Source organism: Sphaerodactylus townsendi, linkage group LG06, assembly GCF_021028975.2.
Source record: "Sphaerodactylus townsendi isolate TG3544 linkage group LG06, MPM_Stown_v2.3, whole genome shotgun sequence".
Taxonomy (NCBI): domain Eukaryota; kingdom Metazoa; phylum Chordata; class Lepidosauria; order Squamata; family Sphaerodactylidae; genus Sphaerodactylus; species Sphaerodactylus townsendi.
In genome coordinates, this window is record NC_059430.1 from 40,529,278 (window position 1) to 40,543,080 (window position 13,803).

Consider the following 13,803-nt stretch of genomic DNA (forward strand, 5'->3'; position numbering starts at 1 on the left):
CTTATTAATTCATAGAAACCAATTCATATATATACACATAATACAATTGCAATGTCAGATACAAATCAAAGAATCTAGGTGTTGCAGCTACATAGAAACAAAGACTAAAGTTTATATCAGCTCAAAACAGCTCCAACTGTGACTGCCAATTGCCTTAAAGAGACTGTGTTTTTAAGTAAATTGCGGTAATTAAAGCCCTATAATATGGGCTGTGGATATGGACTATCTACCACCGGAAAAGGTATGATTTTGTTGTATAACTTCACAGGGCCCAATCATGCTGTCCTGTAATGGGTTGCAAATCAGAAATCTTTTAAGTAACACACTGTCTTCTGTGTGATTCTCGCTTTCCAGGGACAGGCTAAAAGTCGTTCGCTCCTCTGCACTGCCTGTGTCCTCTAGGGAAACCCTGAGATTACCCAAGAGTACTAGGCTGAGTTTTAATCTAAAGTGGGCAGGGTTGTGACTGCTGGCCCATGTAGCTAGACATATTTTGGTAGTAGTCCCCCTGCTATTAGTAATCAGTGAGGATGAAACAAGAACTTCCCACTTCTTTTCTGTTTTCCTCTAACCCTCCAACACCCTCCCGCCCTCTATTTCATCTGTTACCTGAACATTTTGGGATGCTTGGATGGGATACTTGTTTATATCGCTGAGAACAAATATTGAACTATATGGCACTGGTGACATTAAAAGTTTTTTTCATTTAAAGAATGTATTATTATTACAACATATATTAGTAAATTTGACACCTATGTATAGAACTTCATGTAATAACTTCTATGTAGAAGTTTATGTAATAATTTCTAATGATATGTTTCTATGCTAGATTTCATTACAGTGCTTACACAATAGATGTTGGGCTTATTTTCATCTACATTAGCTTATAAAAAAAGTGGGCATTTGTCTGCTTTCTGCATTCCTATTATTGTTGTTGTTTTTACGATAGATTTGAATAATCCATTATACATTTTTGGCGTATTGGTAATCGTTTAAATAACCTACTTTTAGAGTCCGTCACAAACATAATTTTAAAAATCTTTTGCATTTCATCTGTCCAGAATTTTCTTGCTTTCTTGGATGACCACTACATGTGATAGAAAGATGTGTCCATATTTTGGCACTGTCAACAATCCCCATTGTATTTGCTGTTAATTTTTGCCATTAAAAGTAATTGTTGGTTTTCTTTTTGTGTTGCCTAAGGTGAGTGTGACTGAGTGTGAATCTGACAAGACAATAGAGAATGATTCCATTCCTCCCATTGGAAGGAACACCAAAAAGCCCCTGTGTTTCCTGTTGATATTCAAGTATTCACCTCCTAGACTGAGCTATTAACCAATCTAAATATCAAAAACACTTTGTTCCTCTGAATAAATTCATTTACATTAAAGTTCGCCAGAGCTCTAGAACTCCTTGTTGTGGCATTCCTGAAACTGTGTCTTTTAACAGAGACAGCAAGAATGCATCTTCATCTATTGTGACAGCTTTTGTATTCTGTTGCCCACAACCCCTCTTGCAATTATATTCTAATAAGTCAGTTAATGTCAAGGTATTGATTTATTTAAACCATTATATCCTGCTTATATCCTGCTTTCCCATCATCTTTGTAGCTTGGTTGACATTTAAAAAACAGATGAGCGCATTAAGGACATCATGACTAATTAAAGTTAGTGGGGGGTCCAGGAGGTGGTCATGCCTCTTTAGGGAGTGAGGAGGTGCCTCATGCCTTGAAAGAAGCAGTGGTGCACTCCCTCCTGAAGAGGACATCCCTGGACCCAGAAGATCTTAACATCTGTCGCCCTATAGCCAGTATTCCCTTTTTGGGTAAGGTTTTAGAACAGGTGGTGGCAGTGCAACTGCAGGCACACTTGGATGAAACTGATTTTCTATATCCATGTCAGTTGGGGTTCAGGCAGGGGTTTGGGACAGAGACAGCTTTGGTCGACCTGATGGATGACTTTCTCAGGAGAGGGACAGAGGCAAGTTGTCCCTGTTGATATTTCGTGTTGATGTGTTTGGGGCTGTGTAGGGATGGGTGGAGGAAGGGGAAAGTGAGGATGGGGTATGAGTCTGAAATTGTGTGCATCGAGGAATGCTGCTGTAAATTTCATTGTGCATGCACAATGACAATAAAATGCTTATGCTTATGCTTCTTGATCTTTCAGCAGCCATTGATACCATCAACCATGGTATCTTTCTGGAGTGGCTGTGGGAGTTGGGACTGGGGTCCACTGTAATGCTCTCATCCTCCCCAGTGGTAGGCTTCAAAAAGTAGAGATGGGGGGTAGGTGCTTGGGTCCCTGGGATCTCTTCTGAGAACCCAGCGTGGTGTAGTGGTTAAGGGCAGGTGATTCTAATCTGGAGAACCGGATTGTGGCAGAGGCTTATCTGGTGAACCAGATGTGTTTCTGTACTCCTGCATTCCTGCTGGGTGACCTTGGGCTAGTCACAGTTCTTCGGAACTCTCTCAGCTTTACCTACCTCACAAGTTGTCTGTTGTGGGGAGAAGAAGGAAAAGGAGTTTGTAGGCCACCTTGAGTCTCCTTACAGGAGAGAAAGGTGGGGTATAAATCCAAATTCTTCTTTGTTCTTCTTGATAACACCATAGGATCTAATAATATAATTAAACAGTATGATTTGGCTTTGTATCATCTGAGGTGGGTAAAACCATGTCTTTCTGAGTATTCACTTTGCCAGTTGAAATTGCCTGTGTTTTCTCTGGATTCATTTTGTTCTCCCTCAGCCTCTTTATCTTTGTATCCAGGCTCAGCACAGACTCTGTTTCTTGTGGTCGTTTGTTGAAAGAGCAGGGAGTCCTTGGCATACTGATGACATCAACCCCAAAACTTTGGATGGTTTCAGAAAAGGTCTTGCATTTAAATTAAACAGCATAAACAAAAAGATCAAAAGATCAAACCCTGTGTATTGTGACAGGATAAGGTTCATCCGCAATGACTCAAAATATCAGAGTTTTTATTTAACTTTTATTAAGTACTCATCAGTTGAATTTAGACACAACTACAGAAATCTGAGGTCGGTTGGACTTTCTAGCGGGAACAGAACATTAACTTCAAAATGCCACAAATTGCAATAAATGTGGTGTTAGCACAGTTGCTTTTGTTTTAGAGCTGTTTGTGGAAGGAAGGCTGACCAAAAAAAAATTACCCTTTCATTCCTAGACTGTTCACTAGGTCTTATGACTTTAGAAGCACAGTTTTAGGTGAATATTGTATTGCTATTCTAGTAGCAGGCAAATGTTTCCTTTGCTCTTGGAATGTTGATTGTGTGTGAATGAACAAGGTTAAGCATCTCATAAATGGTGAAACAGTTTAATTTTTTTATAGCACACAGCCTGCATACTTTATTGTTTACTCATAAGTGGCAAGCTTGGCCTGCACATTTACAATCCAAGCCAAAATCCATGGAAACTGACTCATAGAGGAGCATGCTGTGTTTATATGCAGCCCACACCGACCCATATCCAATCAATTGCTTGCTTCCAGCTGCTATAAACTTTTTGCCTTCTATTTTTTTATTTGATGTTCTCTTTTCAGCTAAAGTCATACAGATAAGCAAGCCATTTGTCAACCAGACTTGATATCGTTTATATTTGCAGATTAATAACTATTCCTAAAAGCTTTCAGAAATAGTTATTAATCTGCAGATATAAAAGATATCAAGTCTGGTAAATCTCTCTGGGCTGGGAGCCTGAATAAGTGGACATCCCTACCCAAAAAGCCCCAAGTTACTGGTTGATTATGCAGACACTGAAAAGTCATGGTTACCTTTTGAACAGAGACAAAAGCAACCTCCTTCTGACACAGAGGCTACAGCATCTAGGAGTCACCTTAGACACCCAAAAGAACATGTTAGTTCTTCCAGAGGAGAAAGTCAACAAGGTTTTGAGCTTGGCCAAGAATATCTCCAGAGACAAATTGAAAAAGTTGAAGACCCTGGCCTTTTTAGAGAGATTTATGATTTAATATACATAATTGGTCCCATGGGCTTGTCTGCACTCCAGACCTCTCTAGTGGTTTTTGCGACCCCACAAGTCAGCACTCACTCGAAACAGGGACAGGACATTGACCCTAACAACTTCAGTCAAACAAAGCATGATCTGGTAGACCAAGACCAGGCACCTAACTTGGGTACCATCTTAAATTCTGAAGAATACAATACAGATTTTCACAGACACCAATCTGATCATTTGCGGAGCATCCCTACAAGAGCAACCATTCCAGGGAATCTGGACAAAGGAGGAAAAGAAACTGAGTTTCAGTGTCTTGGAAGTCAGGGATATCAATATGGTGCTTCTACACTTTCATTCATCAATCCGGGGCCAGCATCTCCTCATCAGAACCAACAACACATCAGCCAAGTCTCACATCAACAAAGAGGGGTCCAGGTTGTCTGCATTCTTTTATGGGCCAAAATGCACATACAATCGATAACTGCAGATCACATCTAGGGATCCCTCAACACTCAAGCAGACTGCTTGAGCAAACAAACCATGGATGAGAATGAGTAGTCTATAAAAGAGACAGAGACACCTTTCAACTGAGCATGTACAGATTCAGGGTTCCAAGGGTGGGTCTTTTCACCTTGGCCTTCCAATCATCTAGTGCATGTGATGCCATCATCCAAGCAAGTGGATGTCCTGATCCACCTGTGACTTCAGGGACTGATGTATGCATAACTGCCTCTACCAGTTATAGCAAAGGCACTGAGGAATGTATGTCTGGAATGGGCCTGGTTATATTTGTGGCTCTGGAATGGCCTTGCAGACTTTGGTTCCCATCTCTAGTGGAAATTTCAGTGTAAGAGCCTGGCTTATTCCCGTGAGCCAGGACATGCTACAACAAGGTCCAGTCTGGCATCCAAATCTAGATTGGTTTCATCTGACTGTGTGGCTCTTGAAAGGAACATGTTGCTAGAACTTGGTTATGCCCCAGAAGTGACTGAAACCATCTTGGCCTCCAGAAAGATGTTCACTTCGTGGAAGGTCTTTGTGAACTGGTATCAAGGCAAGTTTGATCCTTTAAACCTGGGGTTGGGACAGCTCTTAGCCTGTTTCAAGATGGGGTCTTTCCATCTTTGATGGCCTCCATACTACATTGTCAGGTGGTAGCTATAGCAACCATAGTTGCTATATCTAGCAGGAGTTCCTTTGACTAGACATCCACATGTCATTTTGTTCCTCAAAGGGGTGGCATAGACAGCCCCCCAGTAGCCCATTGGTTTCCTACGTGGAGATTACACATGGTTCTATTCACTCTCACCCAGGCTCCCATTGAACTGCCAAGAGAACTACCACTTAAGTGGGTTCACATGAAGACCTTGTTCTTAAAAGCAAGAATTTCATCTTGGAGGGTCTCACAGTTGAGAGTCTGGTCAGCCAGGAAAGGTCTCTGCATCTTCCATAAAGACAAGGTGGTATGTGAGCCAGATTCTACCTTTATTCCCAAGGTTAACCCTCTGCTCTATAGAAGGCAGGAAATTCACCTATTATCCTTTCGTTCACAACCAAAGCATGTGAAAGAGAAAGTCTGGCACATGCCTGCTCTCACCGCTTCTTCTGCTGCTCACTGCTTATGCCCACCATTTGCTGCTGCTTCTGTCCATTTGCTGCTGCTTCTGTCACCCACCACTGCTTCTACCTGCCCATTCACTGGGGGATGGCTGTGCTCCACTGACTTTGGCTGGGAGGGCAGCAATTGAGAGGGAGCTCAGTTTTATACCGGTATGCCCCGAATGAAACTTTCCTTTTTCCTCTGATGTTTTGGTGGTGCAGTTTCCCCCACCTCCTTCTGATCTTTTTTCCCCCTCCTACAAGGTAGGTCAGTAAGCTACTTTTTACCTGGTTTGTGAGTAAATGTTACAGTGGTTGTGGGAGAGATGAAAAGATCTACCATGTCAAGTCAAAATAACTACAGAAGGCTTGCAACTTTTGAGAAGCAATGAAAGTGTTTCATGTTCTCCTCGTGAAGATTTGGTATCCTTTTAGATGCAGAAGTGCATCTTGGATTTAAGAAATGTATGCCCACCTTTAAAAGCATGCCCATCTTTAAAAGCATTTTACTCATGCTGAAAGAGAAAATATAAACAATTTTTCAGTACTCTCCCAAATTTCCAGTTTGTTGATTTTTTTAAAAGCCTGAGTCGGGGGAAACTGGGTTATTTCCCCAACTTTTCTGGGGGTTTTCCCCTAGGACTTCATGTCTCTAATCTTTCCTGGGCCAAGGATTAGAATGTAGTGATATTTGATATTCCAAAGGAAGGTGAGAATAGAATTAAGATTCTTTAAAAATGAAATGTATTGCCTGCTCATTTCATTCTCTACAAATACTCTTGATAGCTCTTGTGGGATATCAAACCACACCAGAACTTTAATTTACATATGCTAGAGGTTCTTTTCTGTTATAGTATGCTTTGAGTGTGTTCCCCATGGAGGCTGTTGTATTTTTGCCCTGAAGAGACTTTTCAGCAGTTCACTTTCTATCTGGGATATGTTGCATCTCTCTCGCTTCCAGTAACTGCACATGCTCTGTACTAACTTTTGTGCAGAATTCAAGATGCTGCCTTTGATCAGTTAAAATTAAACCAATGTATTGTCGAAGGCTTTCACAGCTGGAATCACTTGGGTGCTGTGTGGTTCTGGGCTGTATGGCCGTGTTCTACAGCATTCTCTCCTGACGTTTTGCCTGCATCTGTGGCTGGCATCTTCAGATGAAGATCCTCTGAAGATGCCAGCCACAGATGCAGGCGAAACGTCAGGAGAGAATGCTGCTAGAACACGGCCATACAGCCTGGAAACCACACAGCACCCAACTAAAATTAAAACACCTAGGAGCTAAAGTGCCTTGGAGACTAGATCCCTTCTCCATATTACAGTTTGAGATTAACACATAGCAAGGGTGCATTTTGTGGTTTTTACCTTTTTTTAACTTATGGAACCACCATCACCCCCATCTTGCCTAAATTGTGATTTTAATCAGCGTTCAGAAATGGTAGGTGTTATATAGACTAGATTTTGGAGGTTAGAATAACTTTTTCTTTTATTATAATTTGTTAATAAGATTTTATGCCCAGAAAGACTGCCTTGAACCTTTTGCTGGGTGGGGCTACACTCTTAAGTAAATGAACTTGTTAGTAACTGTCATCATAATATGATACAGTACATAGATGACTTAGGATATATATAAAATTGCAGTTTTAAACAGACATAGTCCCCATACATCCCTTTTATGATGTCCAGCTGTTCCAAAGACAACTCATAATTTTCTTCAGTGTGGTCAAAATTGAGGTTGGTGCTTGGACGGCTATGCCTTTGGAGAATGGGGTGGAGCTCTTTGGTCAGTTCTGTGATGCAGTCTGGTTCTTGTTTAGTTTTTTGCTTTGAGTGCAAATGAAATTACACAATACTCCCATAATCATCAAAAAACATTTTAAAGGATTAGAGCTGTGATGGTGTGTAAGCAATTTAATAAAGTATCTAAATCATGGTGGGAGGGGGTTCATTGAAAAGACCAACAGTGAATCAAGTTTCCTGGAAAGTAGCTGTTGTCTACTACTGATCCACTGCACTAATGAAATCACAGGAGAATGCTGGGTATATTTTGATGCTTTTCTTATACAAAGTGATGTGGAGGTCCTACTCCTCTGTTTGAAGTGTACCTGTCCTAGAACATTCCCCAGAATCGTTTGTCTTTTCCTTTAGCATTCATGTATTAGTACTGAATACATTCATATTTCCAGTCATTTGTGTGTACATTTGTAGAATGACAATCTGTATATGCTGCAGTGACTGTATATTGTATACAGTGTTATAAAGTAATTGATACCTTGGATGAGAATTTTGGAAGCTGAACTCTGAAGAGAACTGGAGCTTGTAATTATATATGTGTGTGTTCAAATAAAAGTAGTATGCAATTTACCACTAAAGCCCTGTTAAAATAATCAATTTTACCTTTGAGTAGCTCCAGCATAGAAGTAAGAATGTACAAATTTTAGCGCAGTTGCAAGGTTACTTTGTATAGTACATTCATACCACTGCATATTACATGGGTTCAATGATTGCCTTTGTTCACATTTAAATAAACAGAAGCCTCTTATCGCCTTTCTCGTTCCCTGCCCCTCCTCATAATGTGAATTTTGGTATAGCCTAGATTTTTAGGTAGAAAGGACGCAGAGACAAATGAATAAGATTAAGTTTAATGGGCAGAATGTGACATTGAGAATTCAGCCGGTGTCATGCCATGAGAAAGAACTTTAAAAGGTTGACTAAATTTTTATTGCAAAATGTAGAGCTCGATTGTACATTTAGCTGAGAAAGAATGGAAAAGGAGCTCTGCCGTAGCTTGCACAGGCGAGTGATTAAAGAACAGCGACGCTTCTTAGTGAAAGAAAAACTGCGTTCGCTTTCAGGGTATGGCTTTCCCCACCCCCACCCCCTTTTCTGATTGATGGCGTCCCCGAGTCACGTGGCCCGCCTCTGTTTGAAGGTCACAAAAACCTACTTCCTTTATAGAGACGAGAGGGAGGGAGGTTGTGCGCGCGCGAGGGAGAGAGCGAGAGAGCGAGTTCAAGTCAAAATGGCCGACGGAGTCTCTGCTGGTTTTTGAACAGTTCGAACTGAGAGAATTAGAAATACGGCAAAATAATTCGGGATCCCTTCATTTCCATTTTTACCTTGTATGCCTCAACTTGCTGGATTTTAAGCACTGTTGCACTTTATGAGGTTAGTAATTGTGTAGCCGATCTTTTAAAACCTCCTCTCTCTTTTTTTTGCACGATTAATTTGACCGTTTTCACCAAGGATGTATTGCTTAGCGTGAGGAATTCTGAATCGCTTTGATCTTGGGTGGAAGTCAGTTGCTAGGGTTTAGAAGAAATCGTTACGAGAAATACGTGGCATATTTTTCAGCGGATTTAAACGTTTTCATTGCCTGGGTGCAAACTAGCTTAAAGTCCTTGGATATATTAAAATCTTCATTTTCTTCCTAAGGTTCTTTCACATGCTGTCTATCCTCTGTACAGTCTTGAGGCTTTTAAATCTGCTGCAAAAATTAGCATAAATTAAATGGGCTTGCATTCTTTCTTGCTACGAGGATTGGACAGAGAAGGGGGAGGTGCATTTTTTTTTATAATAAACCGATACTTTCCAGAGATTAAAACAATGCAGCATTGCTATTTACATCCTTTAAAATCAGCGTCTTTTTCAAAGCTGTTTAGGGTTGTGGAAGATTTCTGTGGTTTGTAATCTACCATGAAGTGAATATTGATGTACGTTCTCTTGTGTGCGGATGTCTTCGGCCCCCCCCCCCCCAGTTTGCTTCCCCTCCCCCTTTTCTATGTAACCAGATGCATTTCATTGGGATTGCAGTTTAAACCAAATGGTCATATCCTGTAAACATGGCATTTAGAGTTCAGAAGAGGCAGCCTAAATAATTAGTGCTAGTTTAGAAATGGCATTCTGCTATAACCACGTTCTTTCTCCATCACTTCCCCCGTCTTACTTTTAAGTTTTAAAAATCTGGCTTTTCTAACAAGATGTGAAATATGAATTTTAGTCTATTGGTTGGATAGTTTATGCTGTTGTAAATAAATGTTCATAGAGCTGCATAAAGAAGGTATATTGTATGGATTTCAGATTCTGTTCCTTCAAAATGAAGCTGTATGTCCCTCCAAAGGAAGCAGAACAGCAACGGGAGATCATTGTAAAGCTTGCTTTCTATGGGCAAGCCCTTCCCCCTGCATTGTGAAAATGTGATGTAATGCACCTCTCTGTGGGGTGGAATTGAGTAGGACAATGTACATTTTGATTGTCATGTATTTTCTCTCTCTCTGAAATGCCTTGCATTCATTTTGCTTGTGATTCTGTAGTAAAGCAGTGCAGCTAGTTGAATTTTTGTGATGAGATAAATTTACCAGAGATAGTCCTTTCATTTGTATACACTTTATTCTACTTGCTTCCTTGAATTCACTCTTACTGTTTACAACACAAATTAAGAAGAAACTGTCCTGCCCCACCAGCTTTTTGGCTTAGTATAAACGAGATTTCCATTTCTGTAAAGAGTGGGCTATGTGGTATTCTGGGAAAAAACTGCAGTGTTTGTGATCTGAGTGAAAATGGTTGTATTTCTTCATTTTGTGCACATATATATACTGTATAGACATGTGTTTGCACATACATCTTGTGGGTGTTCTACTCGAAAAATGCTGTACTATGGTGTTGTGCACCTTATATTGACCTGGGAAACTGGACTTTCTGACCTGTTGTAATCCCCTCTCTTCCTGTTTGTAGCTTTGTGCATAAATTTCTCTGTCAGCTGAATGGAATACTTCATGCACCTGACAAAGTGAGGTCTTAATTAACAAAAACTTATGCCACAGTAAATCTGTTAATCTTTAGGATACTGCAAGACTCTTAATACTTTGTTTTTAAGAAAGTAACATGACGGTTCTTCTGCTTTTTAAACAGTTCAATGTTGGCTTCATTTTGAGGGTTAACAGGTAAAAGAGTATTTTTATGTCTTGTGATTCTATTTTATTCTGTTAAAATTATGCTGTAATTGTTTTTAAATGATGGTTGCCTTTTGGGAGATCAGGAAATATGTTGCAGTGTTGCCGATTAACATGTGTTTAAGAGAAACGTTGTAATGGCAAGGATGAACAGATTTAAATGGAGGGGGTCACATTTTGAAATCAATGTGTATTCTGAATGAACATTTGTTTGAAAGCAAGACCATGGAACGAGGTAGAATTCATCAATTAAAAAAACATGCCAGGGTTGAACTGTAAATGTTCAGAACTTTTCAAAAGCAAGGTTGGTAAATAGTTGGCCAAACAGTGTTTCTCCATACTGGTATTTGGGTTTGGTTAAGGTCATAGTGTTTTTAAATGTGAGAACTAAATACATACAGTTCTGGTAACTGAATAATATAAATTGATGTACAAGATCTCCTGTATGAACTTTGAAGGTGATCCTAGTGCACTTTTATTTATTTACTTCATTTATGTCCCACCTTTCTCTGTTATAGGTACCCAAGGCAGGTTACATAATTTTATTCTCCATTTTATCTTCCCAGCAACCCTGTGGAATAGGTTAGACTGAAAGTCTATGACTGCCCCAAGATCACCCAGCAAGCTTCTGTGGTGGAGTAAGGATTCAAACCTGGTTTTCCCAGATCCTAGCCCAGTGCTCTAACCACTACACCACACTGGCTCTTTGAGTGGCAGCAGCTCCCACATCTTTGATTATCTTGATTTGCTTGTAGTGGAGTCTACTGGGATGCTGACAGTAATAAATACAGCATGCAACTAATAGTGTCAGTTGTAATGCTTAACCTGATTAGTTATTTTTTCAACGTTTAGCTCAATCTGTTTAATATACCACAATTTAATTTTAAGCACCACCTTCTCCTGCATTCATTATGGACATTATTAGGGACCCTTATCTGAGTAGCGTTGCCACAAGATGGGAAATGACCAGAGGGAATTGCAGTCTCTGTAAAATGTTCCTATGAAGTGCCCTTAGTATGTTTTTTAATGTTTTTTGGCACTAGGCAAAACCTCTTATGGGTGAACCTGGTCACAAATACCTTTGGCACTTGCTGCTGGAGGGTATGGAGGTTCTGTTCTGTAGTTATATGGTTATAATTTGTCACTGTTGCTTTCCCTCTACTTATGGTTTTAGTTATATTTTGATTTTATTACAGTATTATTTTTGACTACTTAGGTTTTGGGGTGTAAATAAAGGCTATAAGAGCAAGATTTACTTGTGTGTAGTCATATTTTTACTGTTAAGATTGTTCCACAGTAGTTGTGGTGCAGCCTGAGAACAGAGTCTTGTGGCATCTTAAAGAACAGCAAAAATATTGTTGCATAAGCTTTATGGTTCACAAAACTTAGGTCCCTAGCAAAAGCCTTAAAAAAATCCTCATCAGATAATCTCCTCTTCTTTTATCCATTCTGTCAGACATGTATCCATTTCCCTTTGTTCCCCCCCATTCTCCTACATTAGGAGCCCATTTAACTGGAGGGAGATTTGATGCATACTTTTGGTACAGAAATGAATATGAAAATAGCCATTTTATGCCCCCTGTTGGAGATGCAAATAATCACAATGGATATTTTTTAAACTCTATCCTTCCTCCAAAAGAGTTCACAATGCCCTAAATCTGTCTGTAGGCAGACAGTTCGCAAATCCTTGACAATTCATAGTCCAGAATATACCTTCCCCCCCCCCCCTTTAGCAAGGAAAGTCCTAAGTGCCTAGTGACCTCCACTTTAGGTTTTTTCTTAAAATGATACTACTTTAATGAAGTGGTCATCCTTGTTCCTTAGACCAAGTAATATTAACTGGACATCTTTCATAACAAAAGTGTACGGCAATAGAATGAAATCTGACTGTCTCTTCTCAGGCCTACTGTAGAAGGGAGAGATCTTTTGTCATATTTATTTATTCACATTATATTCTACCTTTCTCACTGGGACTCAAGGTGGATTACACAGATAATCAGTAAATTATGGAATAGCATTTGAGTTGTAAAACCAACCAGAAGTCTAAAAAACAGAACTGAAGCAAAACGTAATTGATATGACATATTAAATTATGCAAAATTTCATAATAGGATCCAGCTTAACCTCACAGGATAGATCCCACACCGATGGTTGTTTTGCAGCATCAATTCTTCGGGTCTGGTCTAATGAGAGATTATTTGAACTAGTCCAGTGCACAGTCCCTGGTGCCTACTTCTGCCTCCAGGAGCCTCAACAAGATGACATAATCCACTGTGTCAAAGGCAGCAGATAAGTCCTGTTCACACAAAAGGGAAGTCTGTCCTTTTTCTACACTCAGACAAAGGTCATCAACTAAAGCCAGCAGAACCATCTCTATCGTATAGCCTAGTCTGAAGCCAGATTGAGATGGATCTAGAACAGATGAGTTATCCAAGAAGACCTGAATTTTGGTCTTCTTTGACTTTCTCAGTCATGTGGCCTAGGAAAGGCAGGTTAGTTATAGGGCAATAATTGGCTGCATCATTTTTCTGTAGAGATGGGGGTGCAGGTTAGTAGCAGACAGATATTTGCTCCTTTGAGTATTTGAGGAGAGGTGCCCTTAGTTAATGATTGATTTATAATAAATACTAACGATTGGTTGATGTGATCTTTTCTTGATTTTAGAAGCCAGGATGGGCAGTGGTCCAGAGTACAAGTAATGGCCTTGACAGATCCCAGGAGTTTGTCAGCATCCATCATGGAAACTGGGTCAAAGTGAACCATAAATAGAACTTGCGGTGTGTTAGGCAGTTCTTCTGGTGGACCTGTGTTACAGTCAGCACCTGAATCAGAGTATATTCTTTGATATGTTATCAGCAGCTCTGTTTTGTGATGGTGTTTCCAAGCTATGTGAATGTTAGGCTGACATGTGGGTAAAACAGCTGGTTCAGTTTCTCCCTGAGCAGTAAAGTCTACTTGAAGCAGTCTGTTTAGCAGGGTTGGGAATGTTCAGCCTAAGGGCTGTATAAGGCCCTCAGAATCATTTGGTCTGGTCCTGCCAAGGCAACCGCAGGTGGGATTCAAAATTCAAACCTGAAAAAGCAGTTGTGAGTAGCAATATCATCAATACAACTAACACCTCAAGCCTCACCAAAGAGAAGCAGTTCCAGCCATCACATTGGGGGTGGGTTAATTAATTGTTTGACCAAATGTAGCAGGCTAATTTTTAAGTTGATAATTTTGTATGGCCTGCGAATGATGTTCTAAATAAATGTTCTAAATAAATGTTCTAAATAACCCTGC

At 40.0% G+C, this 13,803-nt stretch overlaps 1 protein-coding gene across 5 annotated transcripts in view; it reads left to right on the forward strand.

The window, feature by feature from the left end:
• Positions 1–13,803, forward strand: part of TNRC6B (trinucleotide repeat containing adaptor 6B) — a 154,138-nt gene that overhangs the window by 49,829 nt on the left and 90,506 nt on the right. For 4 of the 5 annotated variants that reach the window (XM_048501031.1, XM_048501033.1, XM_048501032.1 and 1 more), the window contains exon 1: positions 8,533–8,737. The exons of the other annotated variant lie outside the window; for it this stretch is intronic. In XM_048501031.1, coding sequence (XP_048356988.1) covers positions 8,733–8,737 — 5 coding nt within the window. In that variant the 5' untranslated portion in view covers positions 8,533–8,732. Of the gene's footprint in view, positions 1–8,532; positions 8,738–13,803 lie in introns of those variants that run through there. 5 annotated transcript variants of the gene reach the window in all.